The following is a 20709-nucleotide window of genomic DNA, read 5'->3' as shown; positions in this document are numbered from 1 at the left end:
TCTCTGCATCTTCCCTCTCACTCTTCTTCATCGCCCTCTCTCCTCCCTCTGCCGCCCATGTTGTGTGTAACTGATAGCTGCTCTATCATCCAGTCATGATTCAATCAAAGGTGCATTCTCCTGCACTACAGCTCTGCTCCTCTCCGCCGGCCGCGCTTGCCCGGCACACAGCAGAGAGTGCTATATCCTCGTAAACACATACACACACACAAGCGTAATGCAGCAATACACAATGTCATATATTTTTATTACCACTTGAGATACCTATTTATCTCGCCACAGTATTTTCACAGGCCAGTCAGAGTAATGTGAGATCTCCCTTTTTCACTTATGTAGGTTTACAGGAAAACAGCAGTGAAAGCACCCGGTCCAGCCTCCATTAGAAGCAATCTGGTCGTCTTGTGCTGCTGTTGTGCGTTTATTTGTTGTCAGTCGGCCCCCACCAGCGGCCCAACAGCCCTCACAGGCAAAGTGTGTCTACTTTATATTACACATTCAGAGGCATGTGGTGTGTGACTGACAGTGATGGGTCAGAGTTACCTGTGATTGTGATGTAAGAGATTCTTTCTTTCTTTCTTTCTTTCTTTCTTTCTTTCTTTCTTTCTTTCTTTCTTTCTTTCTTTCTTTCTTTCTTTCTTTCTTTCTTTCTTTCTTCCATCTTACTGTGCTTGCATTTTTCTCTATTCTCCTCAGTGTCCGTGAGACAAATTACACTCAGTCGGCTTTGGGAGAAAAGTCAGATATTCTGTGTATAATAGCAGAGCATGCATTATTCTTTCTAAAAAAAAAAAAAAGTTCTGGAGCAATTACTAATGTGGACAGCCTTACAGTAAACCTCCTGAGCAACTTTCATAAAGCACTGTATTCATTATACCATGAAGGTCTTTTTGATTCATGACACACAGTGCATCTATACATTAACATTCCCATTTATAATGTATATAATGAGCCAGGCTTTTGCTTCCCTTTATCCTCCCTCCACCCTGGGTTCACTCACATGTAGCTGTAGTGGAGGACACACTATCCTGTTGAGAAGAGGATGCAATTATCTCTTTGATTGTCTTCACCATGGGAACAATAATCATAGTGATATATACTTTCACTCCTCTATAAATCGTAATTTATGAACCCTTATACCAGACTTACTCTTCGTTGAAATATTTCAATCTGAACATATTGGTTGATGCAGAGAAGCATCAACAAAACCCCTGGCTGTCCTCCTGAGACCATCCCTGCTGATTGGATGGATTTCGACTGATGCTTTGCTTTTAATTGACATTTCCCTGAAAGGAAGGAGCGGTGATGGGTGTTTCTGTTGCATGAAGTGTAACCTCAGCAGAAATGTGACCCCCCCCCCCCCCCAACACATACATCACTCATTGCCAAAATGCCTCTAAAAAATCTGTTTCATTTATTCACTTATTTGTCTGTCAATATATATATATATATTTAATATTTTATTTATGAATTTTCAATATAATAAACGAGACAACAGACGAACTATGACATTATTTTAAAAAAACACATCACTAGCTCAAGAGCAAATACACATAGACAAATAGACAGAGAGAAAAAAAAAGAAAGGAAAAAAGAAAAGGGCCCTGCTCAGAAACAGTATATACCTTGACATACAGAACGTACCAGGTATTACATAAAAATCAAAGACATGTGGTTACGTTGACAAAGATTTGAAAATATCAGACCAGAATTTATTTAATTTGGGACAATACCAAAATAGATGGCCCAGAGTTCCCTCCGCTGATTTACATTTTGAGCAGATTGGGGATATAGAAGGGTAGAAAGAGTGAAGTTTAGAACAAGAGTAATGTCTGTCAATATATTTGTGTATTTATTTATCCACTGGAGACAGCAGGAGAGATGTGAGCGGAGGCGTTGTCCTGCCGGGTGAAGCCCAGGTCATTTAATTCCATGTGAGAAGCTAAAGCCGAGCACTGAGGACAAGAGCTGATCAAACAGGCCAACACTTGTGGTTTTCCATTCTTAAATAATAAATGAACGGGTGGGGGGGATGATCCTCGGTAGTAAAAGTAAACATGTTTGAGCTTTTGATGGAGGCAGCTGAAAACTGCCAGTTGCTTTATCACAGTAATGAATGTTAAATCCAATGACGATCCATCCAATTGCTGCTGAAATATTTCAGTCAAGAACAAAGCGGTGGATTCACTGACTTAAAGATTTATATTGCCGTTAAATGTGCCATGAAATCCAAATGACAGGCTCAGACAAGCAAAGGAAGTTGAGCTGTCTAACATCTGATTCTGGCCCCTTGATGGGATTTGTGTAGGCCAGCATTTGTTTGGTCGGAGAAAGTCAACACAGACAATGTAAGTGGTATTTTACAGCCAGATGTGAGTTTGGCGGGTGTGACTTGAGGCCTGCCTGTGGCTTGTGGTCTGGATGAAATGAGGTTTGACGAGTTTGTTAAGCGACACCCGGCAGAAGTCTACATTGTGACTACGCAAACTGGCTGCCCACAGATTTGGTGAGTGTGTGTGTTGGCAGCAACTCATTGCAGCGGTTTCAGACTTTTTGCATGTAAGCAATAATACTGTACTCAGGTAAATGCAGAGTCACGGGAATGTTGTGTCGGTATTTCTGAAGAAGCCAAGCTGTCGATCTGGCTGCGTCCGCTGTAACTCGTCATAAAAGGACAAGTCAATGAAGGAAACCACATGAGATTCTGACCCAACTAATCGCCTCCTTATGGAAATACACACAGCGCTTTGAGTTAATTGAGGGGAAAAAGACAGACAGTTTACTCAGCATTACTCAGTTGATGAACGACCAAAATGCATTGTTTGCAGGGAGTCATCTGAGTGCCTTTTTCAAACTAACTCCACTGTAGCTGAAGCACAAACTCTCCTCTGTGCTGCATCACTGGGCTCAGAAATAGACAGCGGTAATTTGGGGGTGACTGTTTATTTACACTTGGTTTCTGGTGTCTTTCTAGCTGTCTTAGAGCTACTTTGTCTTTCTATTTGTAGCGTCTCGCCATGTGGGAACCCGTGGCTGGAAAGGCAGACAAAACAAAAACAGTTGGACAAGTTGCTCATTCACTGATTTTTTGCACAATGTTTTTGTGCGTGGTGTAAGATGGAGAGAAGTGACGACAGAGACCGGACTTTAGAGCCTATGAATCACTGCTGGTACAGTCCACTCAGATATTCGCTTGGCTAGTAATTCTGTGTTACTGTAATGATATATGGGCCAGTTATCAGGAATAACATACTTTTACGAACTAATTCTCCCCACAACGGTGGTTTCCCATCAGATGAGCTCATGTATTTCTTCATCAGCACCAAATGTGTTGAACACTGTAAAGAAAATGTTGCAATCATTTTTGATTAGCGGGCATTCAGGTTGGTTTGGGCAAGATTTGCATTTGAATTACTTACATTTATTCACAACCTGCAGACTCTATACTAAGTATCTTAATTATGTACACAGTACATTACAACAACTAAACGACATGTTGGCTGTGTGTAAGACAGATAGAACCCACACCATCTGCAATGCAACTATTTAAACAAACTAATTTAAATAAACTTACTTCTCCGTTACTAACTGGCTGTCTTGCACTTTCAGAGGCTTTTTAGAGTTTACAACTGACTCTGTTTGGTGAAGGTTGTAGTTGTAGGGAAAAATCAAATCATAATAATTAAATCACAAGTATTTTTCAATATTGAGCTTCTTCACAATCAAGCCACGTTGCCCCTGCTAAGTGCAGATGTTCCACAGAGGGGCATATGATGAACCTTTGGTGAGGAAACCATGCTTGTTGTTGTTCTTCCTTACAGTGTGAATGAGTGAGTCAAATGATCGAAGGACAAAATTCTACATAACTTTGCTTTTCTTCCTTCCTTATTGTCCTCTGTCATTACTGGTGAGTCTGATGCAATACAATGTACACTATACCATGGCACTCTGTGACTCAACCAATTAGACCCTGAGAGGATATGGGTCTTTCTTCTTTCTTCCTCTTTTGTTGAATCATTGCAGATGAATCCATTGGATGTTTCTCTAATTATATTTGTGTGTTTTTTTCCCCATCCTCTCAGACTTATTCCCTTGGAAACGTCTCAGCAGAATCAATAATCCAGAATATGGATTATAAGCAGTCCAATATGTGTATGTTTCAGCACCAGTCCACCATTGCTGTGTTGTCTGACTCAAGCAGCAGGCTTTTAATGTCAGTGCCTAGAATTAATTTCACCCCCAAACATTAGCCCGATGAGAGACTTGCTCATTGCGTTACTAATCGTGCAGAAAGGGAACCATTGTGTGAGGCTGTAGGAACTGGTTTAGCGTCCAACAAGTGTTCTTCAACTCTGGACTCTGACATCCAGACCAGCTGGACCAGCAGCTGCCGCCTGGTTAATCCTGCCCACTGTTCTGTTCTTCCCTTGGCACAGAGACATGGCAGTGCTGCTGTGTGTTTGTGGTTATTTCTGCCTCCCTCTCATTTAATGTTTTTGCTCTCACACAATCATTCTCTGGTGAAAATGTTGTAAAAGTGCTTTGGCTGTTGTCACTGAGCTGCTGTAACGCTGTCGTACTTGAGGAGTTTGGCAGCAAACACTTGATTACTGACACTGTAGTATTTTTCCAGGGGTCTATTACAGCTCTTAGTGTGATCACCCGAATTTGATAAAGGATATTGATATAGATTCTGGTACTCCATTGTCATTGGATGGTTTCTAGAACGGGTACTTATTTTTAATAAATATCATGATATGAAAAATAGAGGAAACTCACAACAGAACAGTAATAATCATCAGAGCTTTATCTGCTGGGTGTCAGTTTAATAACAACTGGTAGTGAAATGTATCACACAGGATACAGTTTGGAGATTTTAGAGCTTTAGTATGAAGATAACTATGAAAATCACGACCATAAACAGAAGCAGTGTGTGTGATATAAAAAAAAAGATCAAATGCTTCTGAAAAAATAACATGAATGGACATTGTTTCAGTGTTAAGCAGTTTTACAACAGATTTGCTCTGCTGTAGTGTTGGTCCTTTTCATCTCACTGTCGACAGTTCCACTGAAACAACGTCTAACAATAACTTTTTCCACTGGTTAAGAGGGACAGAGGGAGCGTGGCGGCTACTACATAAGTGCTGACATTATTCTTTTCAGCAGCACACCATTCCTAATGTAAATGTTTTAACTTTAAAGTCAGAGTTAATATATCATCCTTAGTGGAGATTTTTTTTTGTACTTGAGGGAATATTTGCTATTTGACAGATAGTTTATAACCTGTTCCTAAAGGATTTGACAGTGAGGAAATTCTTCTTAAATTTTCCCTCTTGACAGACGAGAGGAATTTACATCACTGATTCAAGTGATTGTGACAACTGCACAGTGAAACTAGACTAAAGTGTGATGATAGTTTTGGTAAGTTGGGAACAGAAACTATGTCCATGCCTCCTGTCTTGAAACCTGATTTAATCATGGTGATCGAGGAGTGGAGACTCAACGTTTCTGTGGAGATGAAGTGTTTATTCTAACATGAGAGCACCTCGAGCATTAGGCACAATTTACTAGAATTTATGTTGTGTTTTATTCTGGAGTAGTTCTCAAACTGAAGTGGCCATTACTTCTGTGGGACAGTAATTTCTGTCCTAGCAGAGATGCATCGTCCCATTGTTTTGTTGAAAGGGGAGGATGATCCCAGTCATCCTATAGTAAAACATTCAGTATGTTTCATCTGTTGTGTTCAACAGGCCTGGGAATATTCTGTGTCTTTGTTATTGTCCACAGCCTCAATTTCTCAACCCCCATCTCCTCATGTACATCTTGAAAATCAGAAAAACATAAATATACTGTATATTCATTTTCATTCTTTTCAAAGGCAAAAATGATTTCCTGAAATGGCTGCATTTTTATTTTGAAATATGAGATTGGAGTAAATAATGCATTTAGGACTGACTCAGAATGCCTCATACAGTTTTTATGTTCATCACAGTGAAGGGAAATGGCACCCAGTGCCAAACTGTGGCTCAGTGATGTGTTTTTAATGGTTTCTGTAGATCAATGGAAGTACATGAAGAAGAGAAATAAACAAGCTCAGTCTCTTGGCTACGCAGTCAACACTGGAGCAGCATTGTAGCAGTCAGCCCTCTGGTACTGGAGGAGTTAGAAACATGTAATTTGACACAATAACTGGAAGTTATGTGAATCCCTCCCAATAAATAGGAGCCCAATCAACCACATGGTGGTGCTGCACTGTTTGTCTGATTAAATTTAATTTGCAAGTCCAGTTCAAAGTGATTTACAAAAGTCTTGGGCTATAAAAGTCCACCTTGACGGATTTCCTGTGATTTTTAGTTCTTTGAGAAATCCATTTTTTTTTGCATCTCTTCCTCAACTGTGGCCACAAGATATTCAGTAGATCATCATCGGACCAAGGTTATTAAAAACATGTTTAGCTTTTTGATGTCTTATTAAGTTGTGAAGATGTAGAACAATAGGAGCACAACAGGACTTATACATTTGTCTATTGTAGAAGAGTCCGACCCATAGAGGACGCCACCAAAAAATAGGTGTGGCCTGTTTATTATTACCATATGTGGCATTTATTATCATGTTGATTCAATAAATGCTGCCTACCATATTTTCAAAGACAGATATTTTCATTAAGCTGTAAAAATTGTTTTCCCAGAAGAGCAAAGCTCGGTTTCACTGTTCTGATTGTTGTGCTACTGACCGAATATGAGTCAGCATGCTGTGTTTGTTGTTATGGATCAACAAATCTTTTCCTGCTTATTTGCAATTTAGGTTTTCTCTGTTGGCTAATCACATGGAGAGTGAACAAAGCCTATTTAAATGGGTTTTTATTTAGACCATTTATTTCTTCTCAAAAGGGATAAACCCCAGATTGTTCTGATTTCTGACGTGTGTGTATTTTGAGATTGTGTTCATTGACCCTGTGTGTTTGTGTGTGTGTGTGTGTTTCAGATTTCTGCTGGTGTTCAGCTGCTTGGTGTTGTCCGTTTTCTCCACCATCCGCGATCACCAGAAAGTTGCCAACCAAGGCCTCTTCATCCTGGTGAGACCCCACCACCCCAATCCCCCTCTCTCTCTTTCTGTCACACACACACACACACACACACACACACACACACACACACACACACACTGCAAAAACTCAAAATCTTTCAAAGAATATTTGTCTTATTTCTTGTCAAAATGTCTAATTTCTTGTCAAAACAATCTCTTTCCACTTAAAATAAGACTTATCACCTAAAAAAAGTAACTTGTTTTTAGATAATTTTCATTTGTTTCAAACACATTTTCACTCGAAATAAGTAGAAAAATCTGCCAGTGAAAGCAAGTTTTTTGTGCTTGTAATAAGGAAGAAAAACCTGCCCCACTATCAGTGGTTTAAGTGAAAATATGCTTGAAAGAAGTGAAAAGTGTCTAAAAACAAGCTGCTTTTTAATGTGATGAGTCTTATTTTAAGTATAATGAGATTGGTTTTGACTAGAAATGACATTTTGACTAAAAATAAGACAAATATTCTGGTAAGATCAATATTAGATTTTTTTGCAGTGCACACACACACTGACCTCAACATCCACCCTCATACCCGTTCATACACACCACTCACTCACTCACTCACTCACTCACTCACAGCAGTTTATGTGCTTGCATGCATGTTGTTTTGTTTGCCGGTGGAGGCGCATGCAGACAGCCATGTAAGCAGGTGGGGGGACTCAGGTGTTGTTGACTGCGCAGGAAATCACAGACAAGATCCACTAATCCTAATAGCCATCCCATAATCCCCCCTCTTCCTCTGTGCTCAAACTGCTTTATTGAAAGGTAATGGACACTCACTCTCCCCTTCCTCAACCTGGCTCGTCCTCTGTCAGCCTCCCCCGCCCCCGACCCCTCATTCCACCTTGCTCATCTTTACGTGTTATTTAATGGTTTAATTGACTTCCACATTCTCTCCGTTCACTCTTCCAATCAATCACTCAGCCATTAGCCGGCAATCAGCCATTATTCACCTTTACTCACGCGAACATTTACTCTAATGACTGACTGGTTCGCTGCACCTTCGACTGTCCGTACAGTCCAAAAAAACCTGAGGCTAAAAAAGACGCAGAGAGATGACTCACAGTGGTCATGACTTTTGTGGTATATCTTTTATGATTTCTCAATATTTTGGTTTAATATTGAATATACATTTGTTGTTTTGCAACATTTCAGCCTTTATTTGATCACTTCTGCCATTTATGTATTTTATCAGTTAAATTTATGATGTGATAAAGGATCTAACAGAGAGAGTAAAGATCGTGTAAATCGCGATTATACGTATCAGTTATCAGAGTGTCTCATAAGAAGAAGCTTACCTGGAGAGGTGCGGATGTGTTCAAGTGCTAGAAATAAAGCCTGGAAAACTGACTTCCCAACCTGTTTATCTGACATACTCTGAGCTTTGTCACTTTTTATGGCGTCACAGTCCCATGATCCTTTCCTCAACATTGACGTTGATGTTTGCTTATTTTCTTGCCCTCACTGTTTCACATCTCTTGTTCCTCAGACTCTAATTGTCCATTCGAATGTGAGATTTCGAGTAGCGCACTCTCCGATTCAGCACAGGATGCACTCATACGTATGCCAGGCTGATGTAAAGTGAGAACACTTCAAAATGACTTTTTTGATTCACACATAACAAAACCATAAAAAAAGGATCATGAGAACGTGCTAGGCTAGTCATAATAATTAAATAATTAATAATTAATTATTTTATGGATACACCATAAGATGACAGACTGTAGCTCTGGATTTCACTTTTGACTTTTACTGTAAAAGAAAGATTATACATCTACCCAAAAACCAGAGGGGCTTGTGTGTTTTGATTGCCTTTGAAACACTGCGTTTCTTGACCAGTATCACTGACCTGTGTCCCTCTCTTTGTGTGTGTGTTTGTGTGCGTGTGTGTGTGTGTTTGCGTGCATGCGTGTGTGTGTGGTTTGTAGGAATTTGTGATGATTGTGGTGTTTGGGTTGGAGTACTTCATCAGGATCTGGGCCGCCGGCTGTTGCTGCAGATACCGTGGATGGCAGGGCCGGCTGAGATTTGCCAGAAAGCCATTCTGTGTCATAGGTTAGTGTTTGTGTGTGTGTGTGTGTGTGTGTGTGTGGAAAGCACACAAGGCCATGTCAAAGTGCTGTGTGAACACTGTGAGATCACCTAACCCTCATCCCCTCTCTGTGTCTCCATGGATCAAACTCCTCCCCTCTAGACTTCATAGTATTTGTGGCGTCGCTGGCGGTGATCGCTGCAGGTACGCAGGGCAACATCTTTGCTACCTCGGCCCTGCGGAGCATGCGCTTCCTCCAGATTTTGCGTATGGTTCGTATGGACAGACGGGGAGGCACCTGGAAACTACTGGGCTCAGTGGTTTACGCACACAGCAAGGTGGGAATAAAAGACTGCTAAATATATCTTCCTCTTACACCTGTTCTCCTACAAAACACACTCACTCTGGTTTATGTTTGAGTGTATTTCACATGCCCCAGTTTCACAGACATACACAATTTAAAAGAATACTAGTGCAATACCGGTCATATCCAGTTCTAGGGATTATTGTAGGTACAGGAAGGTGATGATGGTTACGATGGTTACTAATAGGATGGATTAATAACTTTCACTGTCGAGGAATAAATGGTGAGGGAAACACCAAAGTCCTCATTAACGGCTCATTTTTGGTTGTTAGTGTTTGAGCTGACGTCCTCCAGAACCCTGTTTGATGATGATGATGATGATGATGATGATGATGATGATGTCTAAGCAGAACTGCACAGCCAAGTCGAAGTAGAAGCTAAATGTGATGATGGTGGGAATTTAGCCAATAATGATGACAGTGGTAATGACATGAGGGATTATTATGTTAAAGATGCTGCTGCTACTTCTGCTGCTGACAGGTGTGATTGATACATCCTCTTCTCTCTCTCTCTCTCTCTCTCTCTGTCTCTCTCTGTCTCTCTTTGTCTCTCTCTCTCAGGAGTTGATTACAGCCTGGTACATCGGTTTCCTGGTCCTGATCTTTGCCTCCTTCCTCGTCTACCTGGCAGAGAAAGACATCAACTCAGATTTCAACACCTATGCAGACTCCCTCTGGTGGGGGACTGTGAGTACTGCATAACACACACACACACACAAACACACAATCACCCTTTCGAGCTAGTGCGGCTGTGGCAATACTAGTCGCTGTTTGTGAACAGACTCTTTGTAGGGGACTTTCCAAGCTGCAGATAATAGTCAGTGCATTCCAGATGACCAGTATGTTTTTAGCCAAGCAACTGGTGGAGCCGTCTTAACACAGTAGTTTTCTTTTTTTTCTTTTATTATTTTAGGCATAAAAGCTGACAATAACACCATGTATCAACTTCAATTGACAGAATGATCCGCATAGAGTTTTAGTTTAGATTATGGACAGTTTTCACATTGAACTGACACATGTGACTAGAACATGTACTGTAGATGCTGTCATGCTAAATCTTTTGAGCAATGTTGCATTCTGTGTATAATTTTAGCTCAAGTGCAAGTATTTTTTAGACAAATGCAGCCTCTCTCTTGCATTTTGTTAAACCCATCACATTGTGTGTGTGTGTGTGTGTGTGCATTTCCTGACACTGGCAGATTACTCTGACTACTATTGGCTACGGTGATAAGACCCCTCGTACATGGCAAGGGCGGCTCCTCGCTGCAGGCTTCGCTCTCCTGGGAGTCTCCTTCTTCGCCCTGCCTGCTGTAAGTCCCCCGTGTGTTTACTCATATCTCCATCAGTGGCTCCCGTCTGCTTGGCTGCGCTCTTGACTCAGATTTGACCTCCGACCTTTAGGGAATCCTGGGGTCAGGTTTTGCCTTGAAGGTTCAAGAGCAGCACCGACAGAAGCACTTTGAGAAGAGGAGGATGCCTGCTGCCAACCTAATACAGGTAAATATTACATGAAGTCTTCATGTAATATGGTGTTTAATAAATTCAGGTAGTGTGTTAACTTTCACGTTGCGTTTCTGTTTTGTGTGTTCATGGCTTTGTGTAGGCTGCATGGCGTCTCTACTCTACAGATCCCAAACACTCCTATCTAACAGCTACATGGTACTTCTATGACAGCATGTTGCCTTCGTTCAGGTAGGCGCTGCCATCACTCTACATGTTCAGCACTGAATGGATTCAACCAGTATCTGTGTATCTGCCTTTGCTCATTTGTTTGAAGTGTAATTAATGCAGACAGAGATTTGAGAGGTGCATCTCAAAGGGGTGAAAACTATACTTTTGTTTTGATTCTGCTCATACTTTCATTGCATTATAATAAATAAACCTGCTACCTTTAACCCATGAAGAACCCCTCTCAGTTCTGTGCAGTGGTGGTTTTAAGAAAAATCCGTAGTGTTGATCTCTCTGTTATGTTTTTAAACGATTATTTTAAATTAAACTTTGGCCCAGCACTATGAAGTACCACTGCCACCACTGTTCAATTCAATTTCCACAACTTTTGTTCTACACAGTGGTTTCTTATATTTTGCATTTATGTATTAATTTGACTAATTTTTTATTTGCTTAAAAGGAGGGGATCAGAAACACAAATAGAAAGATGCATCTATTTTACAGTGACATCAAGTCAAAATGTTCTCTTTGCAATCTTAAATTTTCAAGTTTTTAACACATCACATTATTCCTCTCAAGTATCCCTCTTCTTTTGAGCCTTTGGACCATTGATTTGGCCTTTTTGTGAGTTGATCATTATTTGTTGCTTTTTTGTTCATTTGTCATGTGTTTTTTTGTTTTGTTTTGTTTTGTTTTGTTCTTTTTGTTTTTTTATTTGTGCACGTGGGGTGTCAGAGAACTGACGCTACTGTTCAGTCACCTCCAGCGACAGCAGCGTAACACCAAGAAGGTTCTCCACAACTCCTACCACACGCTGCTGTCTGGGCTGCGGCCCTACAGCTCCCCCTACCTGTCGGGAGACAGGTACGCACACCGCCACCACTCATGACTTCACAGTGCATCCAGATAGGTGGCCAAAGGTCTACCTACACTCACACACACACACACACACACACACTGGGGACATACAGAAGAACACATTCAACAGGTGTACACACACACCCACACACACCCACACACACATACCCATACATACATACACACATACAAAAGGTCATCAAGGCTGACTGCTTGTGGAGCTTTCTGCATGGACGTGTTGTGTGTTTAACAATACTCCACTAATGTCTGATCTGAGACCACTGTGTTACAGGACCCTCTGCTTCTCAGCATCTTTGTCTGCTTAGCTCATGCTCTTGCCATCTCCACCGCCTCCCGCTATTCACTCATCGGTTTCCTCTTCCTGTCTTTCCTGTCCTCTTTCTTTTCGTTCCTTTCCTTTGTGTCTTTTCCATGCCATCCATCCATCCTCCATCCCTCATCTGTTCTCAGGAAGGCAGAAGGTCCATTCAGGTTTGTTCCTCAAGTCATGAGCTGTGCTTGTCGGTTGGAGGATATCCGTAATAATTAGGGTGACTTTGCTGCATTAGACTCATAACTTTGTCTGCATAAAAACCTTTAACAAGCTGCCAGGGTAATAAAGGGCTTGATTACGTAAGCAGTGTATATCTGACTTGTGCATGCGTTAGATGAGAGGAGCACATCGGTGTTTCTGAATAATACGACTTTTGCTGCTGGAAGTGTCCCTCGATTTGAGGTGCTGCTCTCACACCATGTTGTTTAATGGGCTGTTGTGATGAATATACTCGGGTGAAACATTGCAGCCCACTACTGTTGCATGATCCTCCCCCACCCTCACCCCCTCACTGAGTCTGTCTCTGTAATCCAAAACCCTCTCTGAAGTATAATTCTCAGCTTTTCAAGAGCGGGACTCTTTGGATTATTGAGATATCACACCTCACTCTCCTTCTCTGATTTTCTTCCTTTATCCTCACACGTTCCCAGAGTACGCAGGTTTTGTCCCAGAGCTCCTTGTCCAACCTTCGCCCTCCCACTCCCTCCACTGCTCTCCTCTCCTCCCCTCACCCTCTCTCCCTCTACCTTGTGTGTCTCCTCAGTCAGCTCCTTTCTAAAAAGCGGGGTCTCTTCCGGATTCACGCTGGGCGCAAGCAGAGGTATCCACGGCAACGAGCTTGTGCACGGGGCACGCTAAATCGTCACCATCCGATAATAACACCACTCTTAACTCCTCCTTTAATGCACACATCCTACTCACTTGAACTTGCCTGAAACACTCAAATATTTGTGGACCGGTGCAGTGGCTGGATACAAATATCGTGTTATTGTTAAAAAAATCAAGTTAAGCTCAATTAAAGTGGCTTTGTAGCAGCAGATGCCATGAGATGTTTCTTATTTTCGATGATGTCCTGTACAGTAGTTTCCAATTGAAACCCTTAAATAGGCACTGGTCTCTGGTCCATGAATGCTTGAGTGAGTCCTTCACTGGGAGGACGTGTTGTGTTCTGTTTTTCCGATAGGATGTTTCTCCAGCTTGGTCTTTATTGGGAGCACTGGAGAAACTGGGACTGAGTTTGTTTTCTTTGGCTTGAAGGTCCTGATAAACCATGTGTCGGTTTATGGCTGTGACAAGTTTTGTACATTTGTTTCCTTCCCATCGAACGTCTCTGATGAAACGAGGAAACTGAATATTCACTCAATATTCACAAGTGAAGGGGAAACCCCTGCTCTAGACCTGCTTCATATTTCCAATTCAGTTCACTTTAAATCATTCAGCATGCTTTTACATTTCCTATTAGTCGTATGAGCCTTTCTACCAAATCAGATTGTTTGTGCTGTTTTTGTAAAAGGTTTTTCCGGGTGAAAATGCCTCTGTCTGCATGCGATATCCTTCAATGTTTTTGAAAGATGCAGTGAAATTCATGGTCTTGGATGCATCCCAATCATTTACTTCCTTCTCCAACAGCATGCAAAGGCCTTTCAGTCTCTCTTCCCCCATTTCCTCCAGTGTACCTGAAACATTTCAGCCTTGCTCGTATGAAATGCCGTGTCCACTCGCATCCCTTAAACTGTTTAAATTTTAATTTAAATGGCTTGCTTTATAACACACGCACAACAAAGAGTATATATCATCGTAAACATGTTGGAGTGAACGACGGGGTCGGAATTGCTCTGTGGTGCATGACGTTTGCATTTCCTTATGGATCCGTGACGGTGTGTAACATGAAAGTGGCTGCAGCGAAGGAGCGGTCTCCAGAGCATGCTCCAACGGCAGCGTTAGGAGTCAATCCTTTGGAGAGAACGGCCGTCAAATAGCTCTTCTCCTGTAAATAGATGACGTTTCGTCGAGCTGCAGTGAGTGGTGTAGAGTACCTAATGAGACACCTTTTTGTATGGCTGCACTTAGAAGTCAATATTCTGATGCTTATTCACTCTGTCGAAGGGATTAAGGATGTATCTTTGGTCTGATGGTAGGTGGAGGTGGATTTTTCCGCCGCCCCAGCATTATTACAAGTCTTGAATCAGGTTTCAGTCTGATTTTGCTGAATCAGGTGCTATGATAGGCACATTAAAAAAAAAAAAAAAAAGCAGAATCAGTTTTAAGCTTTATTGAGTGGTCCCTCAGGTCAAACTGCCTCCATGATAAGTCAGCTAGTCTGTCTTTCATGGAGACAAAATGTAAGTGTTTGTTTGTGTCACCGTTTTGTCTATTTGTTACAAAAATCATAGGTCTTTTTCTTTTTGAATGTTTGTGTGTGTCTCACTTTTCCTAACAAACTCTTCTCTAACAAGCTCAGGCTGCCTTTCTGCTGCTCCTCTTAGCTCCCAGGATTACATAGTTTCCCATTAAGGTCAAAGGCATGGACATTGTGATCATTGACAAAGACTGAGTGCCTCTCATGATCCGAAATGAATACTCTGCTTATAGATGTTTGACTGTTTTATCCTCACTGTCAGCAGTAAAATGGGCTTCCGGGATCGGATCAGGATGAACAATTCCCGATCTTCCCAGACTATTCGGAACAAGGCCTCGCCGCTGCCCCCGGGCTCCGGTGTCAGACGCTCTCCCAGCCAGGAGAACGTCCCCGAGATGACCAGCCCGGGGAAGGTCCAGAAGAGCTGGAGCTTTAACGACCGCACGCGCTTCCGCACATCGCTTCGGCTCAAACCACGACCTCCTGTTGATGGTGGGCAAACACACACACACACACACACACACACACACACACTCAGACACACACACACACACATACACACAACAATATCTCTTAAAATCTTCCCTCTACGTTGCTCCAGTGGAGGGGGTCGGGGAAGACAGCGTGGAAGACAAACCATACTATGACGTGGCCATGGAGGAGGTTATCCCTGCGGTGAAAACGCTCATACGAGCTGTCAGGTGAGACATTTAATTGATCTCTGACAAGATCATTTGTCCCAACTGATCACCAAACAAAACAGAACAAGCAAAAAGCAATAAATCGTAAAATATGCAGACATAGATCAGAAATGCTGAAATTTGTTTTGGTGCAATTATAGTACAACACTTTTTTGGGTCTTGTATTGTAGCACAAGAAAATGATTCCCTGTTCACCTTTACACCACAACAATTATGTAGGCTATAATGTAGAAAATATACACAGGTGTCCTCGGATTTTGTGCTTTGTGTTCTTATATTGTTTTTCAGCAATTATGAGAGGTATCACCCAGGAACGTTATTACAAAGTCATCAACCTTTTTATGCTGCATGGATTTACACAATTAAGCTCAATAAGCCTTTATGAAACTTGCAGCATGTGCTTTACCAAACAATAGAGCACCAGAATTAAAAACCTTGATTACTTTACCTTTAAGTTTGTGTTTCCAGGTGCTACACTGTACAGTACATAGCAACAAATCACAACGTTACGGTGAAAACTGGAACTGATGAGCCGCTGGTCAACACTGGATTAAGGTCACTTTGATCATACAAACAACCTGTGCATTAATAGGTGAACATGCTGCTACCCGCCCCATTTAGGTGCTGCTGTGTGCAGATACAGCTGACGGAGCGGAAATGTCCACTTAGGAGAGGAAACCGAGCCCTCCTGCAGGCAGGGTTAGTTCCCATGTCTGACCTTGTCGCTCAGCGAGCCCAGCTCATTCAGGCTGATCGTGTAAAGTGGCGTGATACGGCTGCCTGTTAGAGGTCACGTGAGCAAGCACACTGAGGAATTCAAGTAGAGATGGAGACAACTGTACTGTAATAACAGCTGATCAATCCCTGCCACTGTGTCATCTTTGCCTGTAGCAGAAGCTTTGTGTGTGTTTGTGTGACGGAAGATATGCCACATTAGTAATTAATCACAGCCCTCTGTGTGTTTAAATATATAGATGTCCCACAGAGAACGATGTACCAACAGTAAACGCTGACCTACCCACAACTCACACTCACACAAAATTACACACAGTGTAGTAACAGCGTAGAGTTTTTCACTGATGGTGGCAGAAAAACTACAACTGCTAGCAAACATCTGGTGTTGGGGCCGGGCTGCTCCTCTGGTGGAGAGGAGGCAGGTGAGAGTGGATTACAACGACTCTCTTTTTGGTCCTGTGGGACAGTTAACATCTGGTTTTCTCAGGATGGCGTGGCGCTGTGTTGTAGTGTGTGGTTCTGGGAAACATTGTGGATGTTGAAATTGAATAAGCAGTCAAAAATATTAAAGAGGGAATCATAGTTTCATATCCTTCCCTGATTTTGTCTGTAGTGCTTCTTTTTCTATCTGAAGTGATTGTAAGATAAGACAAGACCAGATATTCCAGTTCATCCCACGCTGGGGAAATTTACAGTTAACACTAAACCTACAGTATAGATGTACACACAATTTTTGTCATGTTTATTCTTCAGCATTGACATAATGTTGAATGATAAAGTACAATTTGGCAATTAATATAACATCACTTGGATTTTTTTTTTTTTTTTTTTACATAACATACATATGTTCAGCTGCCTCTGTGTCTGTGGTGGTCCAATGGGTCATCCATAGTTAGGGTTTGATCACCAGCTCCTGTTGAAGTGTCCTAGACATCGACCCTCAGTTTGCTCCCTAAGCTAAGGCAAGTGAGAAGGTATTTCTATTAATAAAGTCCATCCATTTGTCCTCCTGTCTTTCATTTTATAAATGAGCACATTGTCATGTTAGTAACACTCGTCAGCTGACTGAACCAGGTGCTTTGTTCACTCTTCACTGAAGGCTTCTCCTTGGCAGACGTACAGCAGGTGGATACTTTTAGTTCAAGGGAAACAGCTTGATTTATTATTGTTTGATGTTGTCGGGGCGCTGATAGAGTATTATATGATTTCTCCTCGGGTTTTCACTTGACTCAGCAAATAGCTCTGACCTCAGCTGCTCTGTGGCGCAGACAACAGGAGAGAGGGAGTTCCTATAGATAGTGCCGGTGTGTAAACAGCAGGTGCTTCACTGTGTTAACACACACACACACACACACACACACACACACACCTCCATGCAGTGTCTCCGTGAGGTCCATGATTGATGTCTGTGGAACAGACTTTTGGAGCAGGCCGTAGTGCTGAGACTTCAGTTTAGAGAGAGGAGTGTGGTTTATCAGAGCCAGGCTCCCTGAATAAATGCACATGATGCTCTGTTTACGTACGGAGGGATGGGTGGAGAGAGCAAGAGGAGGAGAGGAAGAGGATGGGGAAACAAGGTGTGATAGTTTTTGTTCTCTCTTTACTTTGACTCTTTGCACACACAAATCCAATACTGCTTCTGCAAATTTCTGCACATTTACAGTCTCAGATGAAGTTCCCACTTCATTAAATAAATAGTTTGGACATGCGATTGTTTATAACCGTTGCATCTTTGTTGTCGTCATCAGTTTTTCTAGCATTTCAGCTGCAGTATTTTTAAACTCAGATATTGTTAATACAATATATTTCTCCTCAAGAACGACTGAATTCTCACACTGTGCATTAGATTTTGTTACCCTTGCCCCCGCAGTGACTCACGCTACTTGGCCACCCAGGATACGCGTCATCTTTAAGTCAGTGATAAAACCTTGTTATTGGAGACCGTCAGGGATCCACCTTTTGCTGAACTGCAAAAAATATTTGTCCTAGCTATGCAAGCATTTTATTGCACAGATGACACTTCCTGTCCGTCCAATCATCGCTGTGTCTTTACATCTCAACTTCCCAACATCACGAAGGTATAATATCTTTCAGCGAGCGGTGCCAGCTGCCGCTGTGTCGCTGCGGCTGACTGTTGCCACGTAGCTGGAAGTTTTCTGTGAGGAGAGAGAGGGGGCCACACTCAGATCTAACCATGTATTATGAAAGCCATTTCATCGACTGAGAAAGAGAGTCAGCATTTTGAAGAAACCCTCTAAGGATCCAAAACGAAAGTCTTTCCCCAGCCTTTTCTTGTACCTGCACCTGAGACCCACCCTGGCAAAAAAAAATCTGCATCTACCTGCAAAATAAGAAAAAGGCCGGCTGCAAAAATACCCCAAATGCAGGAGTCATCAAGAAACAATTGTGCTGCGTGAGGGGGAAGAGTGCGCTGATGGCTGCTACGGCACCAGCTGTGTGGACCTCTCCTCCTCCTCCTCTCACTTTTCTTCCCCTACGCTCACACCCTCTCTTCTTCATTGTTGTAGCATCGGTCTACTACACACAACTGTGTGCTGTTTAGTGGCTGTGGTAAATGCAAGCGCTGCAGGCCAGGATAAAGGTTACTGTGGTTATTTCAGAAAATGACCCGTCTCGCACAAGTTCAGATTTCACTTCCTCCTGCTTAGCCTGCGTGCCCGTGGTTGTGTTACTCTTAAGTGTGTCTGACAAGTGTGTTGTTACACTTGTGCATGCGTTTGTGGCATAATATTTCCGTTTTTGTGCACGTGTGCGCGGTTGTGTACAGAGATCTGCGAGCGTGGTGTTTTCCTGAAACAGCTGAGAGTTTCAAGACCTTTGATGTGATTTCTTTTTTTCCCCCTGTGAAGGCAGCTGGGAGTATAATAGTGGACTTAGTCATCTGGGTGTGAGAGATAGGATTTCCTCGTTATAAAAAAAAAAAATCTCCTTCTGCGCCATCCCTCCATCCCTCCTCCTCCTCACTTCCTCATCTCACCCGGCTTGACTCGTATAGTGCAATCCATCACATGATGAGATGACAGCTTGGGTGTCTGTATTTTGTCTCGCTTACATTTGGTGTTTTGAGTCCTTCCTGCGGAGCCAGCATCTCTGAGCCGACCCATCGCATAAGTGATAAGAAGGGAATTGACTGACCCACCCAAAACAGAGCTACGCACTTTCAGACACACACACACTTTAACTTTAACTTCTCCGGTGTGACACCCCGGCTGTCAGTGCTGCGTTTGGTGGGTGCAGTTGTTCCTCGGTGTGATTCCCCCCACAGTGGGATGTGGGTGGGTGGTGATGATGGGCTGTGTGCAGCAGCGGGTGTGGGAGCAGCTGTGGTCCACCAGCGCCCCTGTGATATGAGTGTCACGCTGACAATAGAGCAGAAAGAGGGTGAAGCTCTGATAGAAGTGTGTGTGTGTGTGTATGCATGCGTGTGTGTGTGTGGATGTGTGCTAATTGCTGAAACGGCAAGAACTGATAAGCAAAATGTCTCTGGAAGATGTTGTCATCATCACAATATATCCATATGGTTTAGCGGGGGCTGTTTGTGAATGATAAGGTCGCTGACTGTAATTAATCTTCATCAGGGTGGGCTGCCCCTGCATTTTTCCAAAGGTTTACTGTACTGTATGTCCCTGTGTACGTGGATGTGAGGCCCTTTAAAGGCACCCAGAGCAGTGGTAACAGCCTGAGTTATTTTTTGGTTTTGATGTTTAGGATCTTAAAGTTTCTTGTGGCCAAGAGGAAGTTTAAGGAGACGCTGCGTCCGTATGATGTGAAGGACGTCATAGAGCAGTACTCTGCTGGACACCTGGACATGCTGGGCCGCATCAAGAGTCTGCAGATGCGGTAGGTTTCATGTTTCAACTCAATTCAATTCAATCGTTTATTCACACATAGAAGAAGTATAAGAAATCATTAAAATGTTCGTTCAAGCTCAAGAGCTTTTAAAAAAAATGACAGGAAGACACAAGGATACACAAGAAGAAGACATACACAAAAAATACATAGACATACACAGTATTGTATTTAGGTCCTAATGGTTTGTCACTTTGTAACTGAATGAGAACAAAATGTAATTCTTTGTTTGGGCCTTGAGATGGACTCATGAAACTCATGTTTGCTCTTTGTGCTGCTGTTTCTTAATATTATATATATTATATTTAATTTCAGGCAAGGTCATGTACACCTCAGCTTCATATAAGCTTAGTTTAAGATAGAAGCACGGCTAGTATGGCTCTTCTCATCTAATTATGGCAAATAAGCCTATGTCAAGTCTTCATTATATTTATTGTAATTTCTTGTATTTGTGTTACAGGGTGGACCAGATAATTGGACGAGGAACTGTCCAGCCTGATAAAAAGGCACGCCCTGAAAAAGGAGAGAAGACACCACCAGAACTGGACCCACTGGATGAGCTAAGCATGATGGGACGTGTAGTCAAGGTGGAGAAGCAGGTAACACTGTGATTTGTACAGGAAGACAGCACTTTCTGTGTAATCACACACATCCGTCAAAAAATCTGATTGGACTGCTTTTACTGGATTAAAAAAAAAGTACAGGAAGT

The 20709-nt window shown here is 42.3% G+C and overlaps 1 protein-coding gene across 6 annotated transcripts in view; it reads left to right on the top strand.

Moving 5' to 3' along the window:
• kcnq4 (potassium voltage-gated channel, KQT-like subfamily, member 4) overlaps positions 1-20709 on the top strand; it is a 46988-nt gene that overhangs the window by 22395 nt on the left and 3884 nt on the right. The window contains exons 2-15 of one of the 6 annotated variants that reach the window (XM_085791684.1): positions 6982-7072; positions 9009-9135; positions 9275-9450; positions 10037-10162; positions 10675-10785; positions 10877-10972; positions 11079-11167; positions 11879-12007; positions 12473-12493; positions 13099-13155; positions 14957-15186; positions 15296-15395; positions 19860-19991; positions 20461-20599. In XM_085791684.1, the coding sequence (XP_085647810.1) occupies positions 6982-7072; positions 9009-9135; positions 9275-9450; positions 10037-10162; positions 10675-10785; positions 10877-10972; positions 11079-11167; positions 11879-12007; positions 12473-12493; positions 13099-13155; positions 14957-15186; positions 15296-15395; positions 19860-19991; positions 20461-20599 (1624 nt within the window). The remainder of the gene's footprint in view (positions 1-6981; positions 7073-9008; positions 9136-9274; positions 9451-10036; positions 10163-10674; positions 10786-10876; positions 10973-11078; positions 11168-11878; positions 12008-12472; positions 12494-13098; positions 13156-14956; positions 15187-15295; positions 15396-19859; positions 19992-20460; positions 20600-20709) is intronic. The other 5 variants (XM_085791688.1, XM_085791685.1, XM_085791687.1 and 2 more) reach the window with 5 other exon arrangements.

Source organism: Trachurus japonicus, chromosome 11 (assembly GCF_045865225.1).
Source record: "Trachurus japonicus isolate A0001 chromosome 11, Traja_1.0".
Classification (NCBI taxonomy): Eukaryota; Metazoa; Chordata; class Actinopteri; order Carangiformes; family Carangidae; genus Trachurus; species Trachurus japonicus.
This window is presented reverse-complemented; position numbering and strand designations above follow the sequence as displayed.